This window comes from Saccostrea echinata, unplaced genomic scaffold (genome assembly GCF_033153115.1).
Source record: "Saccostrea echinata isolate AGI-Se365-2 ecotype Australia unplaced genomic scaffold, CSIRO_AGI_Sech_v1 ptg000004l, whole genome shotgun sequence".
Taxonomy (NCBI): Eukaryota; Metazoa; Mollusca; class Bivalvia; order Ostreida; family Ostreidae; genus Saccostrea; species Saccostrea echinata.
In genome coordinates this window covers 8466848-8493876 of record NW_026889753.1, presented here as the reverse complement: position 1 = coordinate 8493876, position 27029 = coordinate 8466848, and the positions used below count along the sequence as shown (strand labels likewise).

The 27029-nt window shown below is 35.5% G+C and overlaps 1 protein-coding gene and 1 pseudogene across 5 annotated transcripts; both read left to right on the top strand.

Annotated features, from left to right (window-relative positions):
- The first annotated feature begins 14951 nt into the window (after positions 1-14951).
- Positions 14952-21795, top strand: LOC133179458 (uncharacterized). 5 transcript variants are annotated; one of them, XM_061314215.1, is made up of 7 exons: positions 14952-15364; positions 15503-15683; positions 18475-18561; positions 18672-18728; positions 18834-19003; positions 19098-19301; positions 20382-20544. In XM_061314215.1, exons 1-7 carry the CDS (start codon positions 15220-15222, stop codon positions 20396-20398), a joined length of 861 nt encoding a protein of 286 aa, XP_061170199.1. In that variant the 5' UTR covers positions 14952-15219; the 3' UTR covers positions 20399-20544. The 5 variants fall into 5 exon arrangements, with proteins under 5 accessions (XP_061170199.1, XP_061170197.1, XP_061170202.1 ...); XM_061314213.1 differs by having other exon boundaries at positions 19098-19325; XM_061314218.1 differs by lacking the exon at positions 20382-20544 and having other exon boundaries at positions 19112-19179.
- A 1968-nt stretch (positions 21796-23763) lies between these two features.
- On the top strand, positions 23764-26767 carry LOC133179298 (uncharacterized; annotated as a pseudogene).
- The last annotated feature ends 262 nt before the right edge of the window (positions 26768-27029 follow it).

Sequence of the window (27029 nt, the reverse complement as noted above, 5' to 3'; positions counted from 1 at the left end):
GGTGACTAGTACCTTGCCCATTGTTGGGTTAAGCTCAGCACATAAAATATATGTGGCTCTCAGAAATGTTTCAAGTATCTGAACTAGATCTTTAACAACTGTTAATTCTTCAAAACTCGAACAATAAGCTAAAACATTGACTCTAACATGCTTTTATTAATCTTTTAATCATTGGCTACAGCCATGATGGCGGGGGTTTGTTCTAGTACATGTCCAATGAACTATTCCATCGAGTGGGACAGTCTACGATCAATTTATACCCAATAAGTTTCTCATTGTCTGAAAAAATGCTTTCTTTCAATCAAACAATCATTTAAACTAGTTGATTTGTGAAATTGCCCAACTTATTTTTCTACATTTGGGTAATATTTTGTTAACTTCAGTGAATTCCTTGCAATCAAATTAATGCGATGTCCATATTAGCCCGAGCGCTCCCATCCAAGAATTTTGACGGCTTTTCACTCGAGCATGTTGGGTTTGGTAGATTCCATGTTGAACAGTTTCTGATCTTTAAAAAAATAGAAAGGAAAATAAAATATACCTGAAATCAACAACAGTTCATTTTCCCTCCCTATATTTTCTAGCATTATATACAATTAAGATATGTAATCTTTTTCACTGGATAGGAACCCCCAAAACACAATGAATATGAAGAACGACTGATCGCAGCTCCCAAGTACTAGTAATGAAATGTCCAGTCACTGTGCTGTAACTTTCTGTTCACAACTACTCCAGCCATCGAGCGTTATTACCACAGATCAACTTTTTGGTGGACAATCTCAAGCAACTTTTTCCGTCATGCTGATTATTTTTCACGAACCTCAAAATTCCATATTTACTTGGGGGGTATATCTAGAAGAAAATGGGCAGACTTTTATAATTAATCTAAAAAAACAAACAAACAAACAAAAAAACATCAATCAATTCACCACCTATGAATTGTTATATAAGTAATTTACCTTGGATCCAACTCTTTCACCAATGTAATGAAATGACTATTGTACACCGTGCTTATGGGGATAAAAATCGGATAACGAACAGTATTCAAGCTCAAAAGTCCATTCAAACAATACAAATCAGGAGAAGATCAAATACGGACCTCTAAAGCATCAGAGGTGGGATCAGGTGCCATGGAGGAGTGAACATCCCCTGTCGACAGGTCAAACCCGCTCCTTGTCATGATCGAAAAAAAACCGGAAAAATCCGTAGACAATTTACTGTGTAAGTAATGGCCTAACAATTAGCATGAAAAACGTCTGTCAGCATTTGACTTAATAATAGATTGTATTTGCAGACAAGGTCGTTGTATCGACCATAGACCTTGCGAAATGACGACTTTAAACGAGACTGTTGATATTCTTGTTTCATCAACTTGTCAATAGCTTGCCCCATTTTAGAAATTGTTCGTACTACGTAGAGCATGCTCTTGCGTATCGAATCAACTGAAAGACATAACCCCCATATGCAGGTGATACGGGTATATTGCTACGCAAGATAGGAAAGCTGACGATTGAAAAGTTGAAGTCATGAAGTCGTTTATCATAAAGCTGGGTTGTTAGGTTACTATTAACGTCTTTTTCTAGTAAAATATTCAATATGACACATATGTGTCAGACTCTGGTATCTTTATTTCTAGCTCACTGGGATATATCGACTTCGAATATGAATGGAAGAACTTTTTCACTCAGAAGTTTTTGAGTTAAATGGCCAACTTTTTTTTTTATCTATCAGCACTTATTCCAATTTAGGGATGGAGTCTGAATCACAGTAATTTGAGACTGAATATACTTTTTCTCAGCGTTTTGGCCCTTGGTTTTGCCTGCTAAATAGGTATAGCGTTTGTCTAGATTAAACTGAATGTTTATATAGTATTTCTTGTGTAAAAGGAAAATTATTAATAATTTTTAAAAAATCATCGTGAACTTGGATTATAGAAAAGATTTTAATTATTAAACAAGAGGCCCATGGGCCACATCGCTCACCTGAGCACATTGGCTAAGCAAAAGCATAATCAGTTCAGTATTGAAAAGACCGGGGGGGGGGGGGGGCTTGAATTTTAAACTACCTGATGATGCTTCCATGTCAATATAACAAATGGCTTTGTTGTACTTGAGAAGATTTTTTTAAAAAAATTCCCATATATTCCTTTGTAAAAATTTGATCCCTCATTGTGGCTCCTCCCTATCCCAGGGGTCATCATTTGAACAAACTTGAATCTACACTACATGAGGATGCTTCCATATCAATATGACTAAACATAGCTTTTCTGTTCTTGAGAAGAAATATTTTTTCTATATGTTATGTAAAACTTTCCATCCCCCATTGGGCCCCATCCTACCCCTGGGGGTCATCATTTGAACAAAATTGAATCTACACTACCTGAGGATGCTTCCATATCAATATGACTAAACATAGCTTTTCTGTTCTTCAGAAGAAGATATTTTCCTTTATATTTCTATGTAAAACTTTGATCCTCCATTGTGGCTCCGCCCTACCCCCGGGGGTCATGGTTTGAACAAACTTGAATCTACACTACCTGAGGATGCTTCCATATCAATATGACTAAACATAGCTTTTCTGTTCTTGAGAAGAAATATTTTTTCTATATGTTCTTATGTAAAACTTTCCTTCCCCCATTGGGCCCCACCCTACCCCTGGGGGTCATCATTTGAACAAAATTGAATCTACACTACCTCAGGATGCTTCGATATCAAAGTGACTAATCATGGTTTGCAGTTCTTCAGAAGAAGATATTTTCCTTTATATTTCTATGTAAAACTTTGATCCTCCATTACAGCCCCGCCCTACCCCCGGGGGCCAAGGTTTGAACAAACTTGAATCTACACTACCTCAGGATGCTTCCATATAAATATGACTCATCATGACTTTGCTGTTCTTGAGAAGAAGATTTTTAAAGATTTTTCCTATATATTTCTATGTAAAACTTTGATCCTCCATTGTGGCCCCGCCCTACCCCCGGGGGTCATGATATGAACAAACTTGAATCTACACTACCTCAGGATGCTTCCATATAAATATGACTCATCATGGCTTTGCTGTTCTTGAGAAGAAGATTTTTAAAGATTTTTCCTATATATTTCTATGTAAAACTTTGATCCTCCATTGTGGCCCTGCTCTACCCCCCGGGGTCATGATTTGAACAAATTTGAATCTACACTACCTCAGGATGCTTCCATATAAATATGACTCATCATGGCTTTGCTGTTCTTGAGAAGAAGATTTTTAAAGATTTTTCCTATATATTTCTATGTAAAACTTTAATCCTCCATTGCAGCCCCGCCCTACCCCCGGGGGCCATGGTTTGAACAAATTTGAATCTACACTACCTGAGATTGCTTCCATATAAATATGACCAATTAGGGCTTTGTTGTTCTTGAGAAGAAGATTTTTAAAGATTTTTCCTATATATTTCTATGTCAAACTTTGATCCTCCATTGCGGCCCCTCCCTACCCCCGGGGGTCATGATTTGAACAAACTTGAATCTACACTACCTCAGGATGCTTCCATATAAATATGACTTATCATGGCTTTGCTGTTCTTGAGAAGAAGATTTTTAAAGATTTTCCCTATATATTTCTATGTAAAACTTTGATCCTCCATTGTGGCCCCGCCCTACCCCCGGGGGTCATGATTTGAACAAACTTGAATCTACACTACCTCAGGATGCTTCCATATAAATATGACTCATCATGGCTTTGCTGTTCTTGAGAAGAAGATTTTTAAAGATTTTTCCTATATATTTCTATGTAAAACTTTGATCCTCCATTGCAGCCGCCCCGCCCTACCCCCGGGGGTGATGATTTGAACAAATTTGAATCTACACTACCTCAGGATGCTTCCATATAAATATGACTCATCATGGCTTTGCTGTTCTTGAGAAGAAGATTTTTAAAGATTTTTCCTACATATTTCTATGTAAAACTTTGATCCTCCATTGTGGCCCCACCCTACCCCCGGGGGTCATGATTTGAACAAACTTGAATCTACACTACCTGAGGATGCTTCCATATAAATATGACCAATTAGGGCTTTGCTGTTCTTGAGAAGAAGATTTTTAAAGATTTTTCCTATATATTTCTATGTAAAACTTTGATCCTCCATTGCAGCCCCGCCCTACCCCCGGGGGTCATGATTTGAACAAACTTGAATGTACACTACCTAAGGATGCTTCCACATGAGTTTCATCTTTCCTGGCCCTATGGTTCTTGAGAAGAAGATTTTTAAATGATGCCATTATTTTTTCACTAATTCCTAATTATCTCCCCTTGAAAGAGGGCGTGGCCCTTCATTTGAACAAACTTGAATCCCCTTTACCCAAGAATACTTTGTGGCAAGTTTGGTTGAAATTGGCCCAGTGGTTCTTGAGAAGAAGTCGAAAATGTGAAAAGTTTACAGACAGACGGACGCCGGACAAAATGTGATCAGAAAAGCTCACTTGAGCTTTCAGCTCAGGTGAGCTAAAAATCGAACTAGCAAGCTTCATTATCCGCGCAATAACACCCAAACACGTATAAAATGCACATCGTAGCACTGCACAAGTCTCGTGCGAATCGTGGTGCGATACTGTCATTTTCTGTTAACTTTTTCTGCAGGGCTTGCAAATAACGATCTCCATATCTAAATTTTGTCTCTTTATGAAACCAGAATACTTCCATACCAACGACCGGGTTGCCTCGTGATAAGGGTAGATCTCGGACTCGGTCATCGTTTCGTCCCGATCAGCCACATTCTATATATAGAGGTCGCGTCATCAAGCCCACACTGATCTCTATCCTAAGGGGCAAATTACATCAAAATTTTGGTCGCCCTCGTGGTGCAGTGGTTAAAACGTTCGCTCTAGAGTTGCGGAGTAAGGAGTTGATCCTTGCGTCGCGGGTTCGAATCCCACGTTGGGACGTGGAGACCGGTCCTTCGGATGAGACGGGAAATGTTACCACGTGCACATGCCGTGAGTTTAAAGCGTAAAAGTAATTCTGTTTGTTCGTTACTTAGTGTGTAATGTTATATTGTACATTATTTTAATTGCTTTGCCGTATGAAACGGTGTGATTCATTCTAGTTAAAACTGTATGTTTTAACACTTATATGTTCAGGCATTTTTGTGTTGTAAAACAGCCCGTTTGGGGTCATGTTACTATATGTCTACAAACATTCGTTGAAGGTTCCTGTAGATACATGAGTGTGATTATATAGTGATGCTTTGGTGCTGTCGACGGTGGCAACCTAGACGACTACTCGAGAGCGTGGTACCCTAGGCCGAGGCCGAATGGCGATAACGTGGTTTCCTGGTTTTCTAGTCAGCAATGTGGACGCTTTAGACGCTTTGGAATGGCAAGCGACGTCGAGGACGTTGTGGCGAGGTGCAACGGGCGTGGTATCCGTATACACTACATGGACCGTAAGAACGGAGGAAATGGACGTGGGCGGATATAGGACACGCGGCTCCAAGATGGACTATAATAGACATTTTGATTTTTTATTTTTATCTTGTATATTTGTACATATTTGTTTTTATATAAAATTGTAAATAGAAAAAAAAATCTTGTTATCACTGATCAAGCAATAGGGTGTTGTGATAATAACATTGTGTATAAACCACAAAGGTACAAGTAGATTATCAGATGACGGCCGCTTTTTATAGTATGTTTTTCCCCTAGTTCAGAAATATCAAAGTAGTTCCATTCCCAACATTCAAAGCGCAATGTTGAGTAGCACGTGACCTGTGTGTACACATTGCGATCAGCCATTTTCCCTTTGAACTTTATCCAGAGTCATCATCCTTTTCGGAAATTTAAATAAAAAATGCTTAGAACCGGCTCAGAACGGATTTGTTTATGTGTCAACCATTCAACGACTATCGATTACATCTTTCAGCTATCGATTGTCGGCATCGGAAGCACGACGATTTTTCGATAGTCGGCAATTATCGCTGAATCCTGTAAGTATCACAATCAAACTTTCTTACATAGATTTGTTATATTTGTTTCAGTTGACTAAAGTATCTTAAAACTTGTAAATTAAAAACACTTCAACAGTTTAGAGTCAAACTAATCCATTTTTGTTCCCCGCTTTTACTGAAATTGGGGGACATTAATTTCGATCTGTTTTTCCCTTCGTCTGTCCGTCCGTCCGTCTGTAACACTTTCGTTTCCAATATCTCAAGAAGCCTTTGAGCTTTTGCAATGAAATTTTACACAACTCCCGTAGACCCCTATTGATTTTATATCCAAATGTCAAGGTCATAAATTCAAAAATTCTATCTGAATTAATTGGTATTAAAATTTACATTTCCCATTACCGGAAATTGTGAAAAAATGACTTGTCTCAAGTCAATGAATTCGCGATAATTACAATAATTTAGCATTAGAAACTGCAAAAAGCGCTTAATAACGGATAAATTAAATTTCTACTGATGATATCCAAATTGTGTTGTAACAACAATGAAGAGCTGATGGTGTCATTTGATGGCGGCTGGCAGAAGAGGAGATCTGGGAGTTCTTTTTCCAAGTTTATCCGAGAGGTATTATTAACATATATGAGATACATTCACATAATATGGAGTCAAAGACTTGATACAAATGTTATATACAAATACATTTCAAATGTTTGATGTGCAGGAAAAACAGGGAAGACTCCATCAACTCATGACTCCCGTAAAAACTGTACTGGGAGTTCCCAAAGCCATATGGAGCCAGGCATGTGCATAGAAATGCTCGAAGATATAGAAGAAAAGATTGTGCAAGTAGGGACTATCATCATGGACAATGATGCTACAACAATAGCAAGGTCTCGTACTGAGGTAAACCAAGCTTTGAAGAAACAGTGATAAAAATCACACATTGAAACAGTTCACGAACATGTTCTATGATTTGAAAAAGTGTAAAAACGATAAAGAACTAAAACCTAAGACTGTAAGTCACCTGCCCAAGTGCTTTAGATATTGTGTCAGTCAAAATCAACAGGACTTGAATGGTATGAGGAAAATCTTGGAGGCCATAAGCAGACATGTATTGGGTGATCACAGCTTGCGTAGATCTTGGTGTGGGTATTTATCATCACCGACGACATACAAACCCCCTCAGTTGCCATACCACTGCTATCTTTCTGATGAAGGACTGAAAGTTGATCTCACATCTATATTTGACTTCTACACTTCACAGGCTGATAGATTGGTTGATTTCGGTAGTACTCAGCCCAATGAAAGTTTTAATAATACCATAGCAAGCAAGACTCCAAAATCAACATTCTACCCCGGTTCAGAAAGCAAAGACTTTAAGAAACTGCTGCGGTTGACGATATTACAAGTAAATTGGAGAATAAAGTTTATTGTAAAAGCACTATTATCCTTCAATAAACATTGATTGAACTTATGATTTTTTTTTTACAAATACTACTTAAAATTGTGATAATAAGTATTGTCTTACGAAATACTAAATATACAACGTTACTTGAAATTATAACTTGAAATTTACATGATGCATATTATTGGAAATAAATCTGTCAAATGTTCTCATTTCAGGTAACTGAAGAATTGTTTTTTTTTTTTTTCACCTGGGAAAGTAGCTCAAGCGGGCACAATTGCCGTGAAAACAGACCTGAAAAGGAAAAAAGACAAAGAAAATACAGCAGTATACAAGAAACGAAGAGCATCAAAAAAATTCAGATCAAGAAAATGCAAGAATCAGCAGCAGTAAAAGAGGGGATCACGTATTAAACTGATGTTGACATCAACAACATAGACAACAATATTAGAGAATACCCCCTCCTCTCGTAAAACACCCATTGCAGCTGGGAAGTATACATTTGTATACTTTGACTTGGAAACAACAGGTCTTGGTTAATATCATCATTTATGAATTTCCATAGAAGAATTGTGCCTGAAACATGTCATGAATTAATAATAAAAATGCTTTTGCCTTCTCAAATTTATTACATGTTTTCTCTTTTCAGATTGAGATTGTGAAGTAACACAGCTTGCAGCTTGTGCCGTCGATCAAGCTTTTTTTTTTGCAGTATGTCACTCCCCCAACAAAACCCATCTCTGCTTCTGCTACAGCTGTGACTGGTTTAGCCATCAAAGACAATATCATGTTTAAGAATGGACACCAAGTGCTCAGTAAGACAACTGAAGCTTTTCAGTCTTTCAATTGATTGGATGAAACAATTTACAAAAACTATTCTTGTTGCTCACAACGCCATGTTTGATTCCAAAATTATAGTGCGTTTATTTCATTCCGTGGGACTGTGTGCCACTGACTTCTTCATTGGGTTTACTAACACTCAGCCATTATGTAGGGAATTCATCCCAAATAAAAAATCCTACAAACTCACAAAACTTGCTAAGACGTATGTGGTAGGCACTATGATGCCCTTGATGCTTTGTCTGATGCTCAGATGTTACAAGAACTGATGTTATGTGTAAAAGTTTCTTCTGATATGATGCTCAAACATAGTTTTACAACCCAGTTTGTTATTGAAATCACCTCTTATGCAAATCTGACAAGCAGAAATGTATGTTCTTTACAAAATCTTGTAGACAACAATTTTTTGTTAAAATTTACTGCAAACAAAATTGCAGCACCTTAGTCCTTGAAGATTATGAACAGGGGATGTGAATAAAGGTGTTCTTTACAACAGCCCGCTTTGTCTTTTTCACAAAGAGCGGTAACTCAAGGACAGATTGAAACAGGTAAAATTGATAATTTCTTTTTCAAATATCTTGTAATATGCCAAGTAAATTTAATTTCGTTTTCTATATTTTGATTTATAAACTGTTTACAATTAAAAAAAAAACTATATATACCACAGATTGTTATATCAGTAATTCAAGCGATTTCTCATAGAATTATATAGGAAATATTCTCCTCTGGAATATTTCACAAATGCCAGGTAATGCACTCTAACTTTTTATTTGGGCAGGCTTGTCAAATTAGTAGCAAATCAATAACAAATTCTTAGAAAAAAATATATGCAATAGAAGAACGTGTCGTCTGACCTTAAGAGATAAGAAAAACAATCAAGATTTGTAATTTTCTCGAAAGACGTCCCTACTGTTAGTCGGCAAGATATCGAATGAAATTTGTCAGGTTTATCACGCAATGATTTGGCACAGGACCCTTGATGGGGATGTCAGGGCGCAGGCCCAGGATGGGCCTAAGTTGGGCATACATGTATATTGGAATTTACTATATTGTGTATGTACCTTATCTTAAATTTCCTCCTGAATAATTAGAAGACATTATAATGATTATTGAGTCCCTGCCAGACGGCAAATTTTAAACACTAACACTAGATTGGACAAAAGTGTTCATACCCCGAGAATTGCGTAATATTCAGTTGACTCTCAAGGCCCCATGGACCTCTTGTTTGATCTTTGAGCTATACTAATGGTTCCAGGTCAATGTCTGAAGTTTAAACAAAAGAGGGTGGGTCAAGGTGAAAATATTAAAGAACAGTGATATTGGACGGACCACTAACAGGGGACTCTTAGAAAAACTGTAATCTAACTATTATTCGCGACAACTTTTCACGGTTTGTCAGTTTGACTCCTATCCACGGCGACTTATTTTTATGACTTAGGAACGATTACACATAAATACCAATGGAGTCGCCCGCGTGGCGCAGTGGTTAGAGCGTTTGCTCTGGAGTTGCGGAGTAAGGAGCTGATCTTTACGTCGCCGGTTCGAATCTACTGCAGGAAGTGGAGACCGGTCCTTCGGATGAGTCCGTATAAACCGAGGTCCCGTGCCGCAGTAGGTGTTGGTACGAAAAAAGGTCCCTCACTGCTCAATGGCCTTAAAGGGACCGTGTCTTAATTCGAGTGCGCATGACTTCTTTCATGCAGTTGTGGATGGGACATAACACCTGTCCTAAGTATTGTAATTTTAATACAAAATTAACATTGTAATACATTATCTGTAATGTTTATGGGTCTCAAAATGTGCTTTTAAGAAAACAATTTTAGGAATAAACGCTGAAATGGCTTTCACAAGGTCACTGTTTTCCAGTTCTGTAAGCAATGCATAACGCTGAATAAATTACGCATAACTCGCTTGAGTATTCAAGATTATTAAAAACCGTTGACAGAACATCAAAACAAACATACCAGCAATCTAAACTGTGCTAATAAAATTACCGGTAAAACAGTAAAATGTGTGTATTCGCCAGAGAGCATCGTGGCAACGAACCCGAAGTACAAATTGTACATATAGTAATAATAAACTTGCAAAAGAGAACATGTAAATTAATGAACATAATGAATACGGTTTTATGGATGAATAAGCTTTTAAAAAATTATGCTTTTATCAATTTTTCTGCATACAGTCTTTTGTGTTAAATATTGGGACTATACATAATTCAAGGTATGAAATCTGATTTGTAACAACAACAACAACCCCCCCCCCCCCAAAAATGTGCTGACATTCACTTCTTTTATCCTTGATGGAAATGGAAACAGAGCACCCAGGAAATACAATACTTATAACATAATACATCAGGTATCAAAATAAGTTGCTAAAATGTAAAGAGAAAACATCAATCAATTAATTAGTGAAATTGTGATTTTTAAGATAAAAAAAAGACCGGGGGGGGGGGGGTATTTACTTTTGCTCCTAAACCAACTGCGGGACTTTGAACAAAGTATTTCTTCCTGCCATATGCCTATAATTACACATGTAATTGTCAGTAGAAACTTTGATATATTATTCCGTCAGCAGTTGTAAAAATTCAACTCCCCGCGCTTGCGCGGGATTTCATCTAGTAATTAATATGATAGTAAAAAATTCATTCAAAAAAGAGGTATAGCGCACTAAGTATACGACATGACCTACAATATAGCGTATTTACAAACATCCAAAATATTTCAATATTTTATGATATTTAGTAAATCTAGCTATAAACAAAAATACAAGTTATACAAAATTAATGTACCAGTATCTGGCAAAAATAGTCATAATTATCTCAAACAAGATCAATGAAATTTACAGAATTTACATGGGATATATGGAGAACTATTGAGTGAGTATTACAAAAATACAAATTTATGTATTTGAACCATCTTAAACCAGAGACATCTTGAATGATTTATGTTCTTTTGATATCATAGTACATTGTTATATTAAAACCTGTTTGGTTTAACTTGGTCTTCATATTAAAAAAAAATGATTATATACCTCAGTTATCCCATTTTCCTAAAGACTCTAACTCGGGGCTATATATACACAAAAGACAACTACTATCTCAATAGTCTGCATAGCTTAGAGTCCTCAGCAGATGTTCAGTCAAAGTCTACTGTGACCTCGATCGGCTTTTAAGGTTTCGTCCGAAAGAACCGTGATTTTCAGTTTTGTGCCAGACGCTTGGCGAAGGAACAGTCACTACTTATGTTTAATTCTTAGGTTTGACGCAACGCGGCGAATTAGAATCGAACCCAAGCCTCCCGATTACAAAGCGAGTGCCCTACCACTAGGCCTCCATGACCGATGGATAATGTTGGATTTATCGTACTTTTTGTAAGCTGTATCTTATGAAGAATTCGAAAACAGTAAAGACTTTTTGTGTACGGCTCTGCTTTCTTATTAGTAAACGTCCTACACATGCAAAAAGGCTTTAGCTAAAAGGTCAGAAAGCACCCTTATTGAAATTTAAAACGGTGTTTGCTGGTAGAAAAAATAATAGAAGTCAAAATACCAACGTTCTGAAAAATAGGAATAAAAAATTCGACTCTCATATTCCCTTAATAGCTCATTGTTAGAGATGAAATATGAGATTTAAAGAACCTTGACGACATGTTTAGGTTTGTTCTTTTTGTATTGTTCATACAAAAGACGGAAGGGGGCTTTCGTAATGCAGGTAAGAAAATTATTTCTACAGCCCGTAGTAAAAGCTTTATTGCATTCTTTTTTTCCCTCTTTCACCTGATGGTTTATGGCGATGTTGGAAAAAATAAGTGTTTGTGACTGTTTATAGTAATTGTCCTAGATATATCTTCCCTAATAATTCAAAACAATAGATGCTGATCTTTTTATACGATTTTTGTTGTTTTCTTTTTGGACTGAGCAAAAGGTTTGGGGTAATAGCATACACCTTATTGACGTGAAAATCGATAACTATGGCGACCATTAGGGTATTTAAATTTTGAACGCTTTGTTTTTTTTATTGAAAATGCGGAATTTTATTGGATAAAATGTCGAATATATGGAATATATGATTTGGATAAAATGTCGAATATATGAAATATATGATTTGGATAAGATGTCTATTCGAGGATATCAGGTATATCAGCTGTCATAACTTGCTATTTTGCTTCATTTTTATGACTCCTGCGTAGCAAAGCATGTATATGTTTCACGGTCCGTCCGTTTCACAGGCCTTTAGATCGCTGACAAACTGTGGGATTTAAAAAAAAGCCAGTTTCGAATAAAGAAAAATAGGTCAATATCGGAATTGATTTCAGCATATCTTTGGAAGTATCTGGAATTTCGGAATGCACTTAGGTAGTAAATTGTTTATATGTGAATAGATATAAATAGATGGTATATTTTTTTTTTATATTTTGATATTTTAGTATTTAGTTGGCTAAATTGAGTACCCTGTCTGAAAAGTTGGACCCTTTAATTTTTACACCCTCTGTCTGATTAAAGCAATCTAAAGGCCCCTTTGTTCGTTTACCTGTGTGGAAGGAGTCTTGCAGTAACACGACAGATGCAATAAGATAAAACATTTCTAACTGGCCTAGACAATCACTTATTAATAAGCAAAATATAAAATTAACAGATATACGTTAATTTAATGCTGTTAGTTTAATTTCTACTTACTGAATACTACAAGATTGATTGATTGATTGTTTTGGTTAACGCCGAGTCTAAAAAATCAATATATCGATGTAGTACTCAGTAATAGAAATTAAATTTAAATTTGCAGCATTAGATACAAGAGCTTGTGCACTGATCATGTGTCTGTGTGTTTATCAACATTTTTTTCAAAAGTATTCTTCTATATTTGTCTATAGTTCCATTAAGAGTTGGTACACAGTTGTATGTGAATTTTTTAAACACTTGTACACAAGGAGAGCACAACAATCGTCCTAATTCTAAATGATGCATTTTGACTCGTCATGGTAGCGATTCGGTAGAACTCTCGTGATTGAAAGGTCTCGAGTTTAAGTCCCGGTCGCGACAAATCTAAGTCGATATAAAATAAACAATTTATTTTTTTCCAATTTTAATTTAAAGTTGTGATCTCTCGGATGAAACCTTGAAAACTTAGACCCCGTTTCACTGAAGAACCCTCACTACTTAATGACCCTGACTAAATCTGAATCCCCTCAACGGTACCTGCTGACGACTTATAAAGTGAAGTGATCTTAAAAGGTACGTAAAACTACATGAAAAGGTAAAGATAACGATAGGTTATGCTGCTTTGTAATTTAAATACGAATTTCTTTCAAAATGCAAAATATGTGGAGATAACGAACAGTATTCGAGCTCAAAAGTCCATTAAACAATACAAATTTTGGAGCAGAGCAAACACGGACCTCTAAAACATCAGAAGTGGGATCAGGTGCCATGGAGGAGTGAGAATCCCCTGCCGACCGGTCACACCCGCCGTATGCCTCTCGTCATGATCGGGTAATAACTGAAAAATCCGTAGACAATTCAGTATGTAAATAATGGCCTAACAATTAGTATGAAAAACGTCAGTCAGCATTTGACCAAATGATAAATTGTATTTGCTGACAAGGTCATTGTGTCGAGCATAGAACTTACGAAATGATGACTTTAAACGAGACTGCTGATATTTTTGTTTCATCAACTTGTTTGTCAATAACTTACCTCGTTTTAGAAATTGTTCATACGCAGAGAATGCTCTTGCGTATTTAATCAACAGAGAGATATACACCCTATATGCAGGTGATGAAGGTATATTACTGCATAAATAAGGGAAGTTGACGATTGAAAAGTTAAAGTCATCACGTTTATCATAAAGCTTGGTTGTTAGATTACCATTAACGTCTTTTTCTAGTAAAATATCCAAATATGAAACAGATGTGTCACACTCTGTGGTATTTTTTATTTCAAGCTCACTGGGATATATCGTATCGACATACGAATGGAAATGACCGTTGTTAATTGACAGTGCGTCGTCGATATATCTAAATGTCGAGTTGAAGGCCACAGCAAGTGTTTTCTTTTCACGTACAAGATTTTGAAAAAAAATTCTGCTCCATATGAATACAAAAATAGGTCTACTAATAACGGGGCGCAATTGGTACTCATGGGAATTCCAATCGATTGTTGGAAGACCTGGTCTCCAAAAACCACATAGATATTGTCAATCAGAAATTGGAGCATCTTTTTAATATCAACTTCAGAGTACCTGTGTGTACAATCAGAATGTTTTCAAAGGGCCTTCAGGATCCTCTCACAGCAGTCTGATTAAAACCAGCCCCCCTTCTCTCCTTTCACTCCTCAGGGTCTGACAGGTATCGCAAGGAGGTCATCTTCACACGACCTCTACATCTGACCAATCGGAGGAGAGTTTCTCTTTTTCGTAAAGTCTTTTGGAACTCTTCAATAGGAGATAAAATATTTAATTCAGAATATGGCGGCATCCTATGTCCGCGGGCTGACACCTTAGAAAATTTACCTAAGGTATCCGATCCATAATTCACCTCTATCAAATCGGTCAACTTCGGAATGTGTCGTACAAGATCGGAAAACTAAATATAACGTAATTTTTATCAAATTTACAAAAACACATTGTTTATATTATATTTTGTATATGCTAAAAAAGAATGAATATAAATATTATATAACGAAGATAAAAATTTAAAAATAACGCGTACGAGAATTTTCGAGACTGTCAACTTCGTCATGGCGCCTGTGGATAGACGACGGAACAAACTCGGGCAGTTCAAAAGACAGTCGAGAATTAAGTCAGAAATCAGCAAAAAGAAGTGCAAAAATGTGATCGAGGAACACAATTATACTTCGGCACATATATGTTTAGGTTTTAACGGGTGTGATCCCGGTCTAAATGAGTACTAGTTGAATGCGGCGAAGAAAATCAACACGAATGATTCGAGTTTGAAAGGTCGACGCATTGTAGAATTTAGTGTTCTCATTGAAGGTCTTTCGAACTGTGTGAAATGTTTTGTGTGGTCCTTTATATCTGTCTCCACAAACTGTGTAAGCAGAAATGAAATTTGGGCTTGCTGGATATTTATATGTACAGTGTGTATACTGTGGCAATGTAAACAGAATACCCTATGGGAAAAAAGAGAAGAAGGTGAAAGGCAAGAGAGGAATGCATAGCTTCTGCGTAAATACTAAACTCGGTGCAGGTAATTATTGTTAATCAAATTTTAAAGAAAAGCCAAGTTTCTTTTGAATTTTTTTCCTTTGTAACTAAATAAAACTGCCTTATTCATACATGCATTTCTGATAAATTTATGAATTTCTTTTTTATCATGTGTTTATAGCAATGATCGATTCAGTTGGTGGTCCACAGAGGATGAATAATTTTCTTGCAACACTCGATCTACCAACAGTTAATAATAAAAACCTGAAAGTTATGGAACGCAGAGCTGGTGAGATGATTGAAAAATTTGCAGAAGAGAATATGAGGAATGAAAGTCAAAAAGCATTCAGAGAGGAAATGAGGTACAGTCCCTGAAACGTTCTACTTTCCCACTTGAACGGTGAGCGAACGCTGAACGAACGGTGAACGAACGCTGAACGAACGCAGAGCGAACGGTGAGTGAACGAAGTGTGAACGCTGAACGCAACTTGGTGAACGATGTGTGAACGGTGAGCGAACGCAGAACGCGAACGGAGCGCAAACGCGAACGCAAAGTGAACGGTGAACGAACGGTGAACGCAAGATGAACGATTTATTCGGAATGCCTCTGATCTTTTCCTTGCATTGAAACTATTTTATTGTTTTATAATGTCAGGTGCAAAAAAAAAAAAAAAAAAAAAAAAAAGAATCAATAATAAATAAGTAAACCAATGAATGAATGAATAAATAAGTCAATAAAATAAATTCTCCAAAATTGTCCTGAGAAAGACGATGCATGCACAAGTTTTTAATCACACGATTTTTATCCATTAAAACATTGCAATTGTTGCCGAACGCTGAAGTATAAGAGATATTTTTTTTAGTTGGAAAATAAAAATGTTTATTCTTATCTGATAAAAAATCAGAGAAAACTTCTGACTTATAGAATGAATTAAAGTGGTTGTAACATCCATTCATATATCTCCGTGTTAAGGCGATTTCGTGTAAAGTAATGAAAAAAAAAATAATTACAAAGGTCAGTGGACGTTTTGCATTTATACGCTTGTATTTTAATTTTTTAATACAATAATATATTATGTGTCATTTCTATTTTACATGATGATTTATCAGGCCCGTAGGAAGCAAATTCGGTTTGGGGGGGGGGGGGCACAGCCATACATTTTCAGTTGATAGTTGAGGGGGCACTACATGTACCAAAAATTTCCCGACAAGCAAAAAAAAAAAAAAAAAAAAGAGAAAAAAAAGGTCATCAGACTTTTTATTGCGGGGGCACAAGCATATAGTATCTATGTTTACTATAGTAATCTATACGGCAAAATTATTGGGGAGGGGGGCACCCCCCCTTGCCGCCCCCCCCCCCCGGTCCCTACGGCCATGTTTACTGAGCAGACTTCTACATTTATCTGTAGATGGCCGTGATTATACTCGGACAAGATAATACAAAGATACATATTCATATTATTTGTTATAAATTCAATTTTCAGAACTTGGTATTCAAGTAATATGCTGTTTTAGTTTTTATTAAACAGACAAATGAGAGAGAGAGAGAGTTTCCGTTTTAGCCCCCCCCCCTTCCCATTTCAGGCTTCACTACGTGTTTGTACCTTTATCAAACAAAAACTCTGGAAATTTTTTTCTAAGTATATCAGACAGTGAAAGTAACTTTTTTCTTTAATCAACAAATCAAATCCATTTGTTTGACAGTCATACCCCTTTTCTTGCTTCAAGTTCACACGAAGTCCACGTGCTTGTCCTGTCAATCAAAATCATTAGACACTGTGCAGGTGTGAAAGTTTCCTCACATCGAAGACGAAGTGCGAGTATTTCCAACAAGTTATAACATTTATTTTTATCATTTCTAGGTTTGATTCCAACATTTGAATAATAATTGAATAAAATACATTGGGCATTAACACTTGAATTTGAAACATACTCCCTTCCAATTCCAAATACCACCGACGACACGTGTACATTTTGAACTACTATTGTTTTGTGACTTTTTTAGATGCCTGTTTGTTTTGAGACTGAAATTTTTGTTCTAAAAAAGACCTTGACTTTTTTTTTTAAAATGTTAATTAAAATATTTTGGAAATACAATACTGACAAAGTAACCGATTTAGGGGGAAAAAAGGGGGGGGGGGTATTAATCATATCGAATGGCAAACATATAAAGTTACGGTGAAGAAAGATTTTTTTTTCTCTATAACTATAGACTTTAAATATTATAGTAGAGAAAATTCTGTAGTGCATTACATTTTAAATAAATATTTCCTTTAACCACACCATCAATTTAATTCGCTCCAAAGGTAATAAATTAATACGATATCCGCAGTACTATGTATAACTCTCAGAACTAGTTCTATCATATTTTCTTTAGCAATTGGAAAAAAAAACGTGTTATAAATAAATATTTTCGTAATTTTGCTGCGTAATTATTTGACTTGGATAATTATATCTCCATTAACGATTTGTCGTCTTTAACAAAACAACAAAATGTTGCAGTGCTTGAAGTATTTGCACATTGCCCTTAGTTGAATTTAATATTTCAGCATCGTTCTACATAGCTATAGGTACAGAATTTGCTTATAACAACATTTATTTTCCAGAGTAATTTAATAAATAACCTAACAGCTAAGTTAGAATAATAAAAATATATATTGTAGATATTTTCCCCCATGCAATAATTATTCTTCAAACACGATATGTAAGTTATTAAATTAAAAAACCTGTAACTCCTAACCTACAAAAAGATAAGTCCTTTCACTTCGGAGTTCCGAATGACAATGAAAACTGAACGATAGGTGAACGCTGAACGCAAGGTGAACGCAAAGTGAACGGAACGAAGAGCGAACGCTGAACGCTTTGTGAACGGTGAACGCGAGCGCACGGTGAACGGTGAACGCAAAACTGTGAACGGAGAGCGAACGGTGAACGCACGGTGAACGAACGGTGAACGCACGGTGAACGAACGGTGAGCGAACGGAAAAATGGGAAAGTAGAACGTTTCAGGGACTGTATGTGTATTTGTATAAAATGTTGTTATTACTTATTACTAAAGTAAGCATATTTAAAGATTTTTATATTCCTAATATTAATTTTTATGATTTTTTTTTTTGAATATTTATAATCTACAATGTGTTTGGTAAATTTCAGAGAAGTTGCAGCACAGGAGATGGATTCAACTGCAGATTCTTTTGATAAAGAACTGGGTGTTGTAATAATTGAAGATGAATTTAAAGGGTAAATATTTGAAGTTTTAGAATATAATGTTGAATCATTAAAGTTACTTTTCCCTAAGAATCAATTCATCCATCTAATTTTTTAAAACCAATATCTTGTGTTATTTGTAGAGATCCATCTCTCATTGAAAAATGTAATTCTGGAGCATTTGATTTACTGACTGAGATGTAAATAAGTCAATTCTTGTGTATGTTCCATTTAAAGTGATAGTAGTCACATATAATCAAGAAAATAATGGACCTATACAATATCAGTTGTAAACATGCTTTCAGTAATAGTTCATCTTCTCAACCTCCTGGCCCTGCGAAAACAATGCCAGTAGGTGTTAACAGACCTGCATCCAAAACAAAAAAGAAAATTATATTCCCCTCAAAGACTCGATCAGGAATGACAGTAGCAGCTGATCATGCTTGGCAAAAGAGAGGTTATGACAGCTTAACAGGTATTTTTTTCAAACTATTCCATTGTTTTTACAATTGATTATGATGCTAATGTAGATCTGGGCTGTAACAATAACATGTATGTATTTGCAAAAGGACATTTTTTCCAGATAAGTAAAAGGAACAAAGTATTAAAGACAGTCGTCAAGCATCGGTCATGTGCAACCTGCAAATGGTGGAAAAGAAATAGGCCAGGTCAGAGAATAAGGTTTCATAGGTGTGTTTGGAACCACAGAGGCAGTGCTAGGATGATGGAGAGTGAGGCTGGACTGCTTGCACTGAAAGAAATGTCTAGCCACGGTACACCAGTTGAGATAATTGAAGGTGATGGGGATAACACTTTAATTGCTCGTCTAAAGAGTCAGTGTGGTCTGTCAGTTGTTAAAAGACTGGACAAAAATCACTGTGTTAAAAATATTTTAAAAACTTTGTATGAACTTCGCAATTCGAAAGTGGTTAAAATTTCCAATCAGGTTATTCAGCATTTGTCAAAGTGCATCAAATACATATTTGCCAAGAATCAAGGTGATGAAGAGGGAATGCGAGAAAATTTGGTAGCTTTGGTTCCACATCAGTTTGGTGACCACAGCAAATGTCATGGGAGGTTTTGTGGGTATAAACGTAAACCTAATGAAACTTATATTCATAGAAGTTTGCCATATAAGGTACCGTTGCAGGATCCATTGTTACGTCAGAGCCTTGATGACATATTTGCTCCAATCATTGCTAAAAGTGCTTCATATATAGAATTAGGGTCAAGTCAGGCATGTGAACATGCCAATGGAGAGACATGTCTGAGAGTTCCGAAGCATCTCCATTATGGTGAAAGCGAGAGTTTAGATTTTAGAGTTAAAGCAACAGCAGCATATATTAATGAGGGTAGAAAGTACTTGTCAGAGGTATAATGTGTGTTCAGTTCTTTCTGTTCTAGATCTGTTGATATTTCTGGTGGTTCAAGTTGGAATTTTGGCAGGTCTGTTCTGTTCTATTGTTGATATTTCTTTCGGCATTAGTTGGAATTTTGACATTGGTTAATTTTCTTTGTTTTGCCTTTCTGCGTTTACTTGTTCAGACACAATAGATTCAGTATTGTTGAAGCATTGATATTATAAATTCTATTTATTATATCAAAATTTTTACAATGATATGCAGTGGATATTACTCGTGAAATAAATTTTTGATTTGACATTGTAATAACGTTACAACATATTTTCTTCATTATTGTTAAAATGACACTGTGACTCAAAGACAGGAAACTCAGAAAAGATCATTAACTATGATAATTCATGAGAGATCCTATATGTTTAGAATTTAATTCTATGAAAATTTTACTACAATTATGTTGTGAACTCATGCATTTTATTATTATAATACTTACAGGCTTTTGTCAGCAATGACTTATCTCCAGGACACTTCTCCGAGTCTTATGCAGAGAAGATGGATGCTGACAGAATGAAGAGGATGGATAGGGCCAGGTTACCAGAGAGAAAAAGAAGGAGACTATTTTTGAAGGAAGAGAGGTCAACCTCAAAGGGAGGAAATGAAGCAATTGAAGGATTGGCTTATCAATCTGGTTTGTCATTTGTCAATTATGTCAATTACAGACATTTTTTCACAATCATTTATACAGTATGTACAGTTCCGTTTATTATTTATAAAAATATCTGTTTTAGAAATTGGACTGTCTGTGAATGAAGAGGGTATAGAAAAGATTCCAGATCCTGTGCCAAAGCCCAGCTTTTCCTCTTCTTCAAATTTGAAAAACTGCTCAGCACCCAGTATTGTTATTATAGATCTGGAAACCACTGGCCTGAGTAAATATTTTTTTCAAATATTAAAAAAAACCCAAGTAAATAACACCAAATAAAATTAGACTAATATCAATATGCATCCATATTTTTTCAGTTCAGCATGGCATTATGCCCCACATCACCCAGATAGCTGCTGTGAACAGCAATACAAAGGAGCAGTTCTCAAGATATGTGGCTCCAGATCTGCCTATTACACCAATGGCTGAAAAGGTCACCAACATAACCTGGAGTGGTGGAGTTCTTTGTTACCGTGGTGAGCCAGTTGATTTTGTGAGAATAAAGACTGCACTTGAGGATTTTTTGGAGTGGTTGGAGAAATTTCCCAGTGTAGTAATAGTAGCACACAATGGACGAACATTCGATTTCAGAGTATTATGCAGGGCATTTTGTAGCTGTGGTTTGCAAGAGAGACTTTCCTCTAAAGTCTCAGCATTTTGTGACTCACTTACTCTTTTCAGACAAAAATACCCAAAACTTGAAAAGTATAAGCAAGAATTTCTAGCACAGCATTTTTGTGGTCATACTTACAATGCCCATAATGCTCCTGATGGTGTTGTCATGCTAGATGAAATTATACAAACTGGACTTGTCTCTGTTTCAGACTTTAAAAAAACATTCTTACAATACCGAATGTCAATTTCTTCAGGAAGAGTTTAATTCTTGCAAATCAAAAAACATTGCTTCGCTTCGCCCTCTTATTGGAGAAAAAATTATGAAATCCTGCACAGTAGAAAATATTGCTGGATCTGGGCTGAATCTAGGACACCTGAGACTGATATTCAAGAGAAGTGGTGAGGATGGACTGGTGGATGTGTTTTCTATGAAAAATAGTTTAGGGAAACCAAGAGTTACATCGGACAAAAAAGTGTTAGGAGAATGTATTCCAAAACTATCTGCATATTTTAGCAAATGAATTTTATTAATCTGTGTTATTTTAATTTATTGTTAGAAGTTTATGTATTTTTTTAATAAAAGTACATGAAAAGAGCAAACAATGAAATTTTTTTTATTTGAGACAGGTATTTCTATGATTTATTTACATAAAAATAAGTGAAATACATTTATTGTAGTGAAAATATCTGGATAAAACTCTAGGAAAATTGTTTACTTTTTCGAAAAGTTGCCTGTGGGTTATCTCCCTTTATGAGTTCTTGCCCCTGGTGACCTATTTATTTTTTACTACTATGGCAGCCTTATAGATTAAACACACAAAAAAATTATAGCTTCCAGTTATATAAGAAAAATAAAAAATTTTCAAATCGACCAAAAACGCTATTTTTTTTACCTCCTAAATTATAGCTTTTTGCATAATTTTACTTGCAGAAATTGTAAATGTTGAAAAATTATTTGTATATTTCAAGTATTTATATATAAATGATAAAGTACAACAGGTATTCAATTTTTATTTTATTGATTTTAAATCAAAATTTTTGTTATTTTATGAATGTAATGCATCTGGTTTTGAAAACATCCAGAGTTGTCTCCCCTTATGAGTTATCGCCCTTGTTGACCTAGTTTTTGTATCCCCCACGGTGATCATCAAGAAACAATAAAAAATTCATATGCTTTCCATGCATCAATTTTTAATATATACATTTGTGGTATCTCTCTATTATATAAACATGCAGAGAGCAAATATCTTCATACCTGTATGAAGTTTTTCGAAGGTCATAGGTCATTACGTGACCTAATCACACAGCGCAGTAATATCTCTATTAAAAAGACTTACTCCACTAAGCAATATAGCATGTTTTTCATGCATAAAAATGTACAAAATACGCAAGTAAAATAATAATCATTTTATTTACAATGTAAACGAGTATTTAATACAGTTCTTGATCGATTTTACATAGAGAAAAGAAAACTACGTGTTATAAGTTTCATGTCTGAGCTGCATAGTCTCAACATTTACCCTTATTTTTCTCGCAGACCTCTGAATGCTATAATTTTTTTTCATTAAACTTTACTCACAATAAATTTGAAAATCTGTTGAAAAATATCAATGTAATGCAATCACGCCACAAACAGCTGACAAACACTGCACTTTAGAAGTTCGGTAGGCACACCTCCATCATCGAGATCGTTGTGACGTTGTCTTAACAATGTAAGCTGTCGCCAGTGTCTCCATGTCAACATCATAAATTAATAAATATGCCTTACTGAAATCGTAGAATTTATGTTTTTGATCAAATTTTGTACTTGATTTCAAGTTATCTGGTCCGGACAAGTGTCTCCATCCATCCCTTTCCGATCGAAATTCCTCCAACTTTTTAGTATCAAACATCGGACGTGTTTCTTGTGTTTTTTTAACATCGAATATGGGTTCTCATGAATACAAAAATTTCCAGACACCAATATGCTCACTATAATTGATCACAAGTAGCCTTTCACAGAATATTCCCTTCAAAACAATCCTTTGCCAGATGAATTTGAAGCGTAACCGCTTTTCAAGCCGATTTACACCTAGCGTAATTTGTCAAATTCTACGACGTACAGTTAGTGCAATATTTATATTCGATTACATTCGATTGTCCGTCTCAAATGTATATATAAGTAATAAATAACAAGTTTAAAAACTTCAATGGGAATTGAAGTGGGTCGGTACGTGATCAAATCTTCTGAGAAGGCCTTCGGCCTTCACAGGATTTGATCACGTGACCGACCCACTTCAATTCCCATTGAAGTTTTTAAACTTGTTATTTATTTCTTAATTGAATTATGGATCGGATACCTTAATTGACAATTTTTGTATAATTTGTGGGTTTCGTTTCGTACAAACTGTCTAAAACAGTGATGGAACTGAAAGATGTCTTATATTCTCTAACAAGAAGTTGAAGTTAACAGCAGATCGTATACGATTGGTCGAGACATGCATCGGGGAGCAAATTAAGAAGGATGCTGACGATCGAGGCATATGTATATCATGTTTCCGATCGGCCGAACGTATAGAAATGTTAAAGAAAGATGTCGAGAGGTAGGTTATTATTCAGTCATTCATGTGATTAAAGCGAAAACACTTTATTGCCATAGTCATGAATATGATATTGATCTTACTGTATACATGTACAGTCCAAAGACTATTTCTACCTATGTAGCTATAATAGCTACCTGGGTATTTAAACCTACTTCTACCTACTTTTACCTGTCTTTGGAAGCTGAAAAATCCAAACCTTCCTTACAAGAACAAGATCTGATGAGTAAAGAATTAACTTTCCTTGTGTCTACTGCTCTGGTTCAGAATATTCCTAAACTGAAGTCCTGTTTGGGAAGCATATACCCTGAACATTTTGATCATCATTATAGTGATCTAGCTGGGATGATGAAACCAATGTAATTTAATGTATTTGATATGTATTATATCTCATTACTTAGAATGAAATGAAGAAATAAATACAATGTACATGAAAAGCAAGATTAAGAAACTAACAGGCTATAATCATTAATCTATTCAAAGTTAGACATCTAACTCAGTTTATTTTTTAAATTTAATTTTGTTTGGGTTTATACGACTGCAATGAACAGAAGACACAGGAAGTAATCCTCCTTTTGAAGGTCATTTCGAAGAAATACGTCTCTCAAGTGAATGGTGAAATCAAAGAAGAGGTGTTTCTGGGAGGTAAAATATGTGTTTATTTACAAAATATGGGGGGGGGGAATGTTATGTTATGTGTTTTGGTTGGGATATTTCCATCTTTCATACACATTTTCAGGAAGATTGTGATTCAAGCATTCTTTTTAAAGCTTCACAGCAATTTATGTCAAATTACATGTATATTGTTTTTGTCAATACATGTTTTCAAGACTGCATAGAAAATGACCAATCAAACAGAGGTAATTTTATAAAATCTATCAGTTAGACGCTCCCCATTTAAAAATATTCTATCTTTCATTTTACTTTTTTTTTCAGGAGACAGGCTTACTGATGAAAGAATTCAATGTGCTCAACAGTAATGGTAAATTCTGCTACATCGATGGAAAGACTTGAGGGGTTTATATCCTAAATAGAGGACTTTCATCGCCTTATGAATTTCTTGGAGGTGGGTTAATTACATGTATTATTGATTTCATAAAAAACTAACACTTGTAATACAGGTCACACATTTTTATCTCCCCTGCTTTTCGCCAAAGATGGGGGATATTAAGTTGGGTCCGTCTTTGACACTGGTTTTCATTTAAAAATTTTACAATGAAATTTCATATGATGACTTCCTATAACTTAAAGAAGACCTTAATCATTTGGAGGTCAGTAGGTTGAAGGTCAAGGTCACAAAGTCTATTCTTGTAGATTTGTAATTGATATCCTTAGGGATTTTAGCCTGTGCATAGAAAATGTATTGAATGACTCTGTAACTTGAGGAAGGCCCCTATTGATTTTTAGGTCAGTAGGTAAAAAGTAAAGGTAAAAATTTCCTATATTATGGAAACGGTTTTCAGATGATATCTTTAGTTCTCTTTGAGCTTTTGCAATGGAATTTAACATGATGACCACCTATAATATAAGAATGGCCCTTATTGATTTTGGGTGTTTATTATGAAACCCTACAAAACTGTATATTCTACTTGGAAATTATTTATTGCTTTAAAAGATACAATATTTTAAAACTTTCCTTACTTTTCCTGTATTTCTTCGGGTCTATCTTTTTTTATTCTGCCTTTAAGAAGGGGTACATGAATTCTCTGATAAGCTTGTTTCCTAATGAAATCTCAATAGCATTATTGTTGATTTTTTTCTTTCCTAGGCTATCTGCAAGCTGACATTTGACACTGGTTCTGCGAAGGAAAGGTGCACTGCATACTATTTTAGGAACCTTTTGAATGCAAGAGATGTAAAAAAAAAAGCCTACAAAAAGCTTTATTACACAATATTTGATGGCATATGTTGTGCTTTGTTTCTTAAAGAAATGAATTTGAATTCATTGGAACAGGAACTTCCTATACTGTGCGATTGGGAAACTTTAGAAAATGATGAGAAAATCAAGTGGTTAGATGATATTAGCTGTAAAATTGTCAGAAATTGGTTCTTAGAGAACAATGATATATGTCATGAAATAAGCGAAGTCCTGGCTGGCCCCAATCATGAGGAGAATTATTGGACGGGAAATTACATTAATGGGAAATTCAGGTGCCATTTTTGTTAGAGGTCATACACCTACATTGGAAGTCTTCAATCTCATGAACTAAAATTACATTCTCATTCGCCTTCTAAGAGCTGCCCCAGAAGCAAAGATGCAGGTGGTGATGAACTTTACAATTACATTCTGTGTCTATTCAAGTTGACTGCTTTACATAAAAACTTTGATTATGCTGTCGACATGAGTGATGGATTGCGATCGGTACGTTCTGAAAAATATGAAACTCCCATATACAGCAAAACAAACAAAACTAAACACCTCATTGGAAGTGTGCATTTGACTGCCCAAGTATGTGGAAGTCTTCCTATGGAACAAACTGAACGCTTGGTATGGAATAGATCAATTAATATCAGTGGAGGCAAAAACCGAAACATGGCACTCGATGAATTTGTTGAGCTTGTCAACAGAGATACCAAAGCTATCTGCTCTGGTTTCCAAACGAAGGACAGCATTTTAACTCATTCAAGAGAATTCCCTCATCTAATCAATGCTTCCAAGCACTTTGACACAATTTGCAATGCGAGAAAACGGAAAGGATTCCACAAGGAACCGTCTTACCTAGAGGATGTGAAGTTACAACAGAGCTTTTACATGTGAAAGCACTACAGCAGATTGAAGGCCGAAAAATGGAATGCAAGGACATTTTATCAGGCAGAAATCCGTATGAATCATGTTAGAACCTTGCAATGATGATACACAGACATAAGCCCGTCCTTCCATTTAGACGTTTGGGCAATAAAAGAATGTGAAAGTTCAGTAACACCCCCCCCCCCCATCCCTTTATAACAGGTAATGAGAGAGACCTGTACATTGTAAATATTTGCTGGGGTTAATCATAATCATATCATGTTGCATGACATTTAATTATAATCATTTTAAATCAAAACATTTATATCATATATCGATTTGTTCGTATGAAACGTAAGTTGTAATATTGATCGCTGTCTGATGTATAATAAACTTAATTGCAAGTCATTTTTTTGTAAATGGTAATCCTCAATATATGGTTGAATTTTCCAAGGGCTAGAGTGGGCCTTTCCCTTTAATCATGACGTTGGAGATGACCCTTTGTCAATGATTCCAAT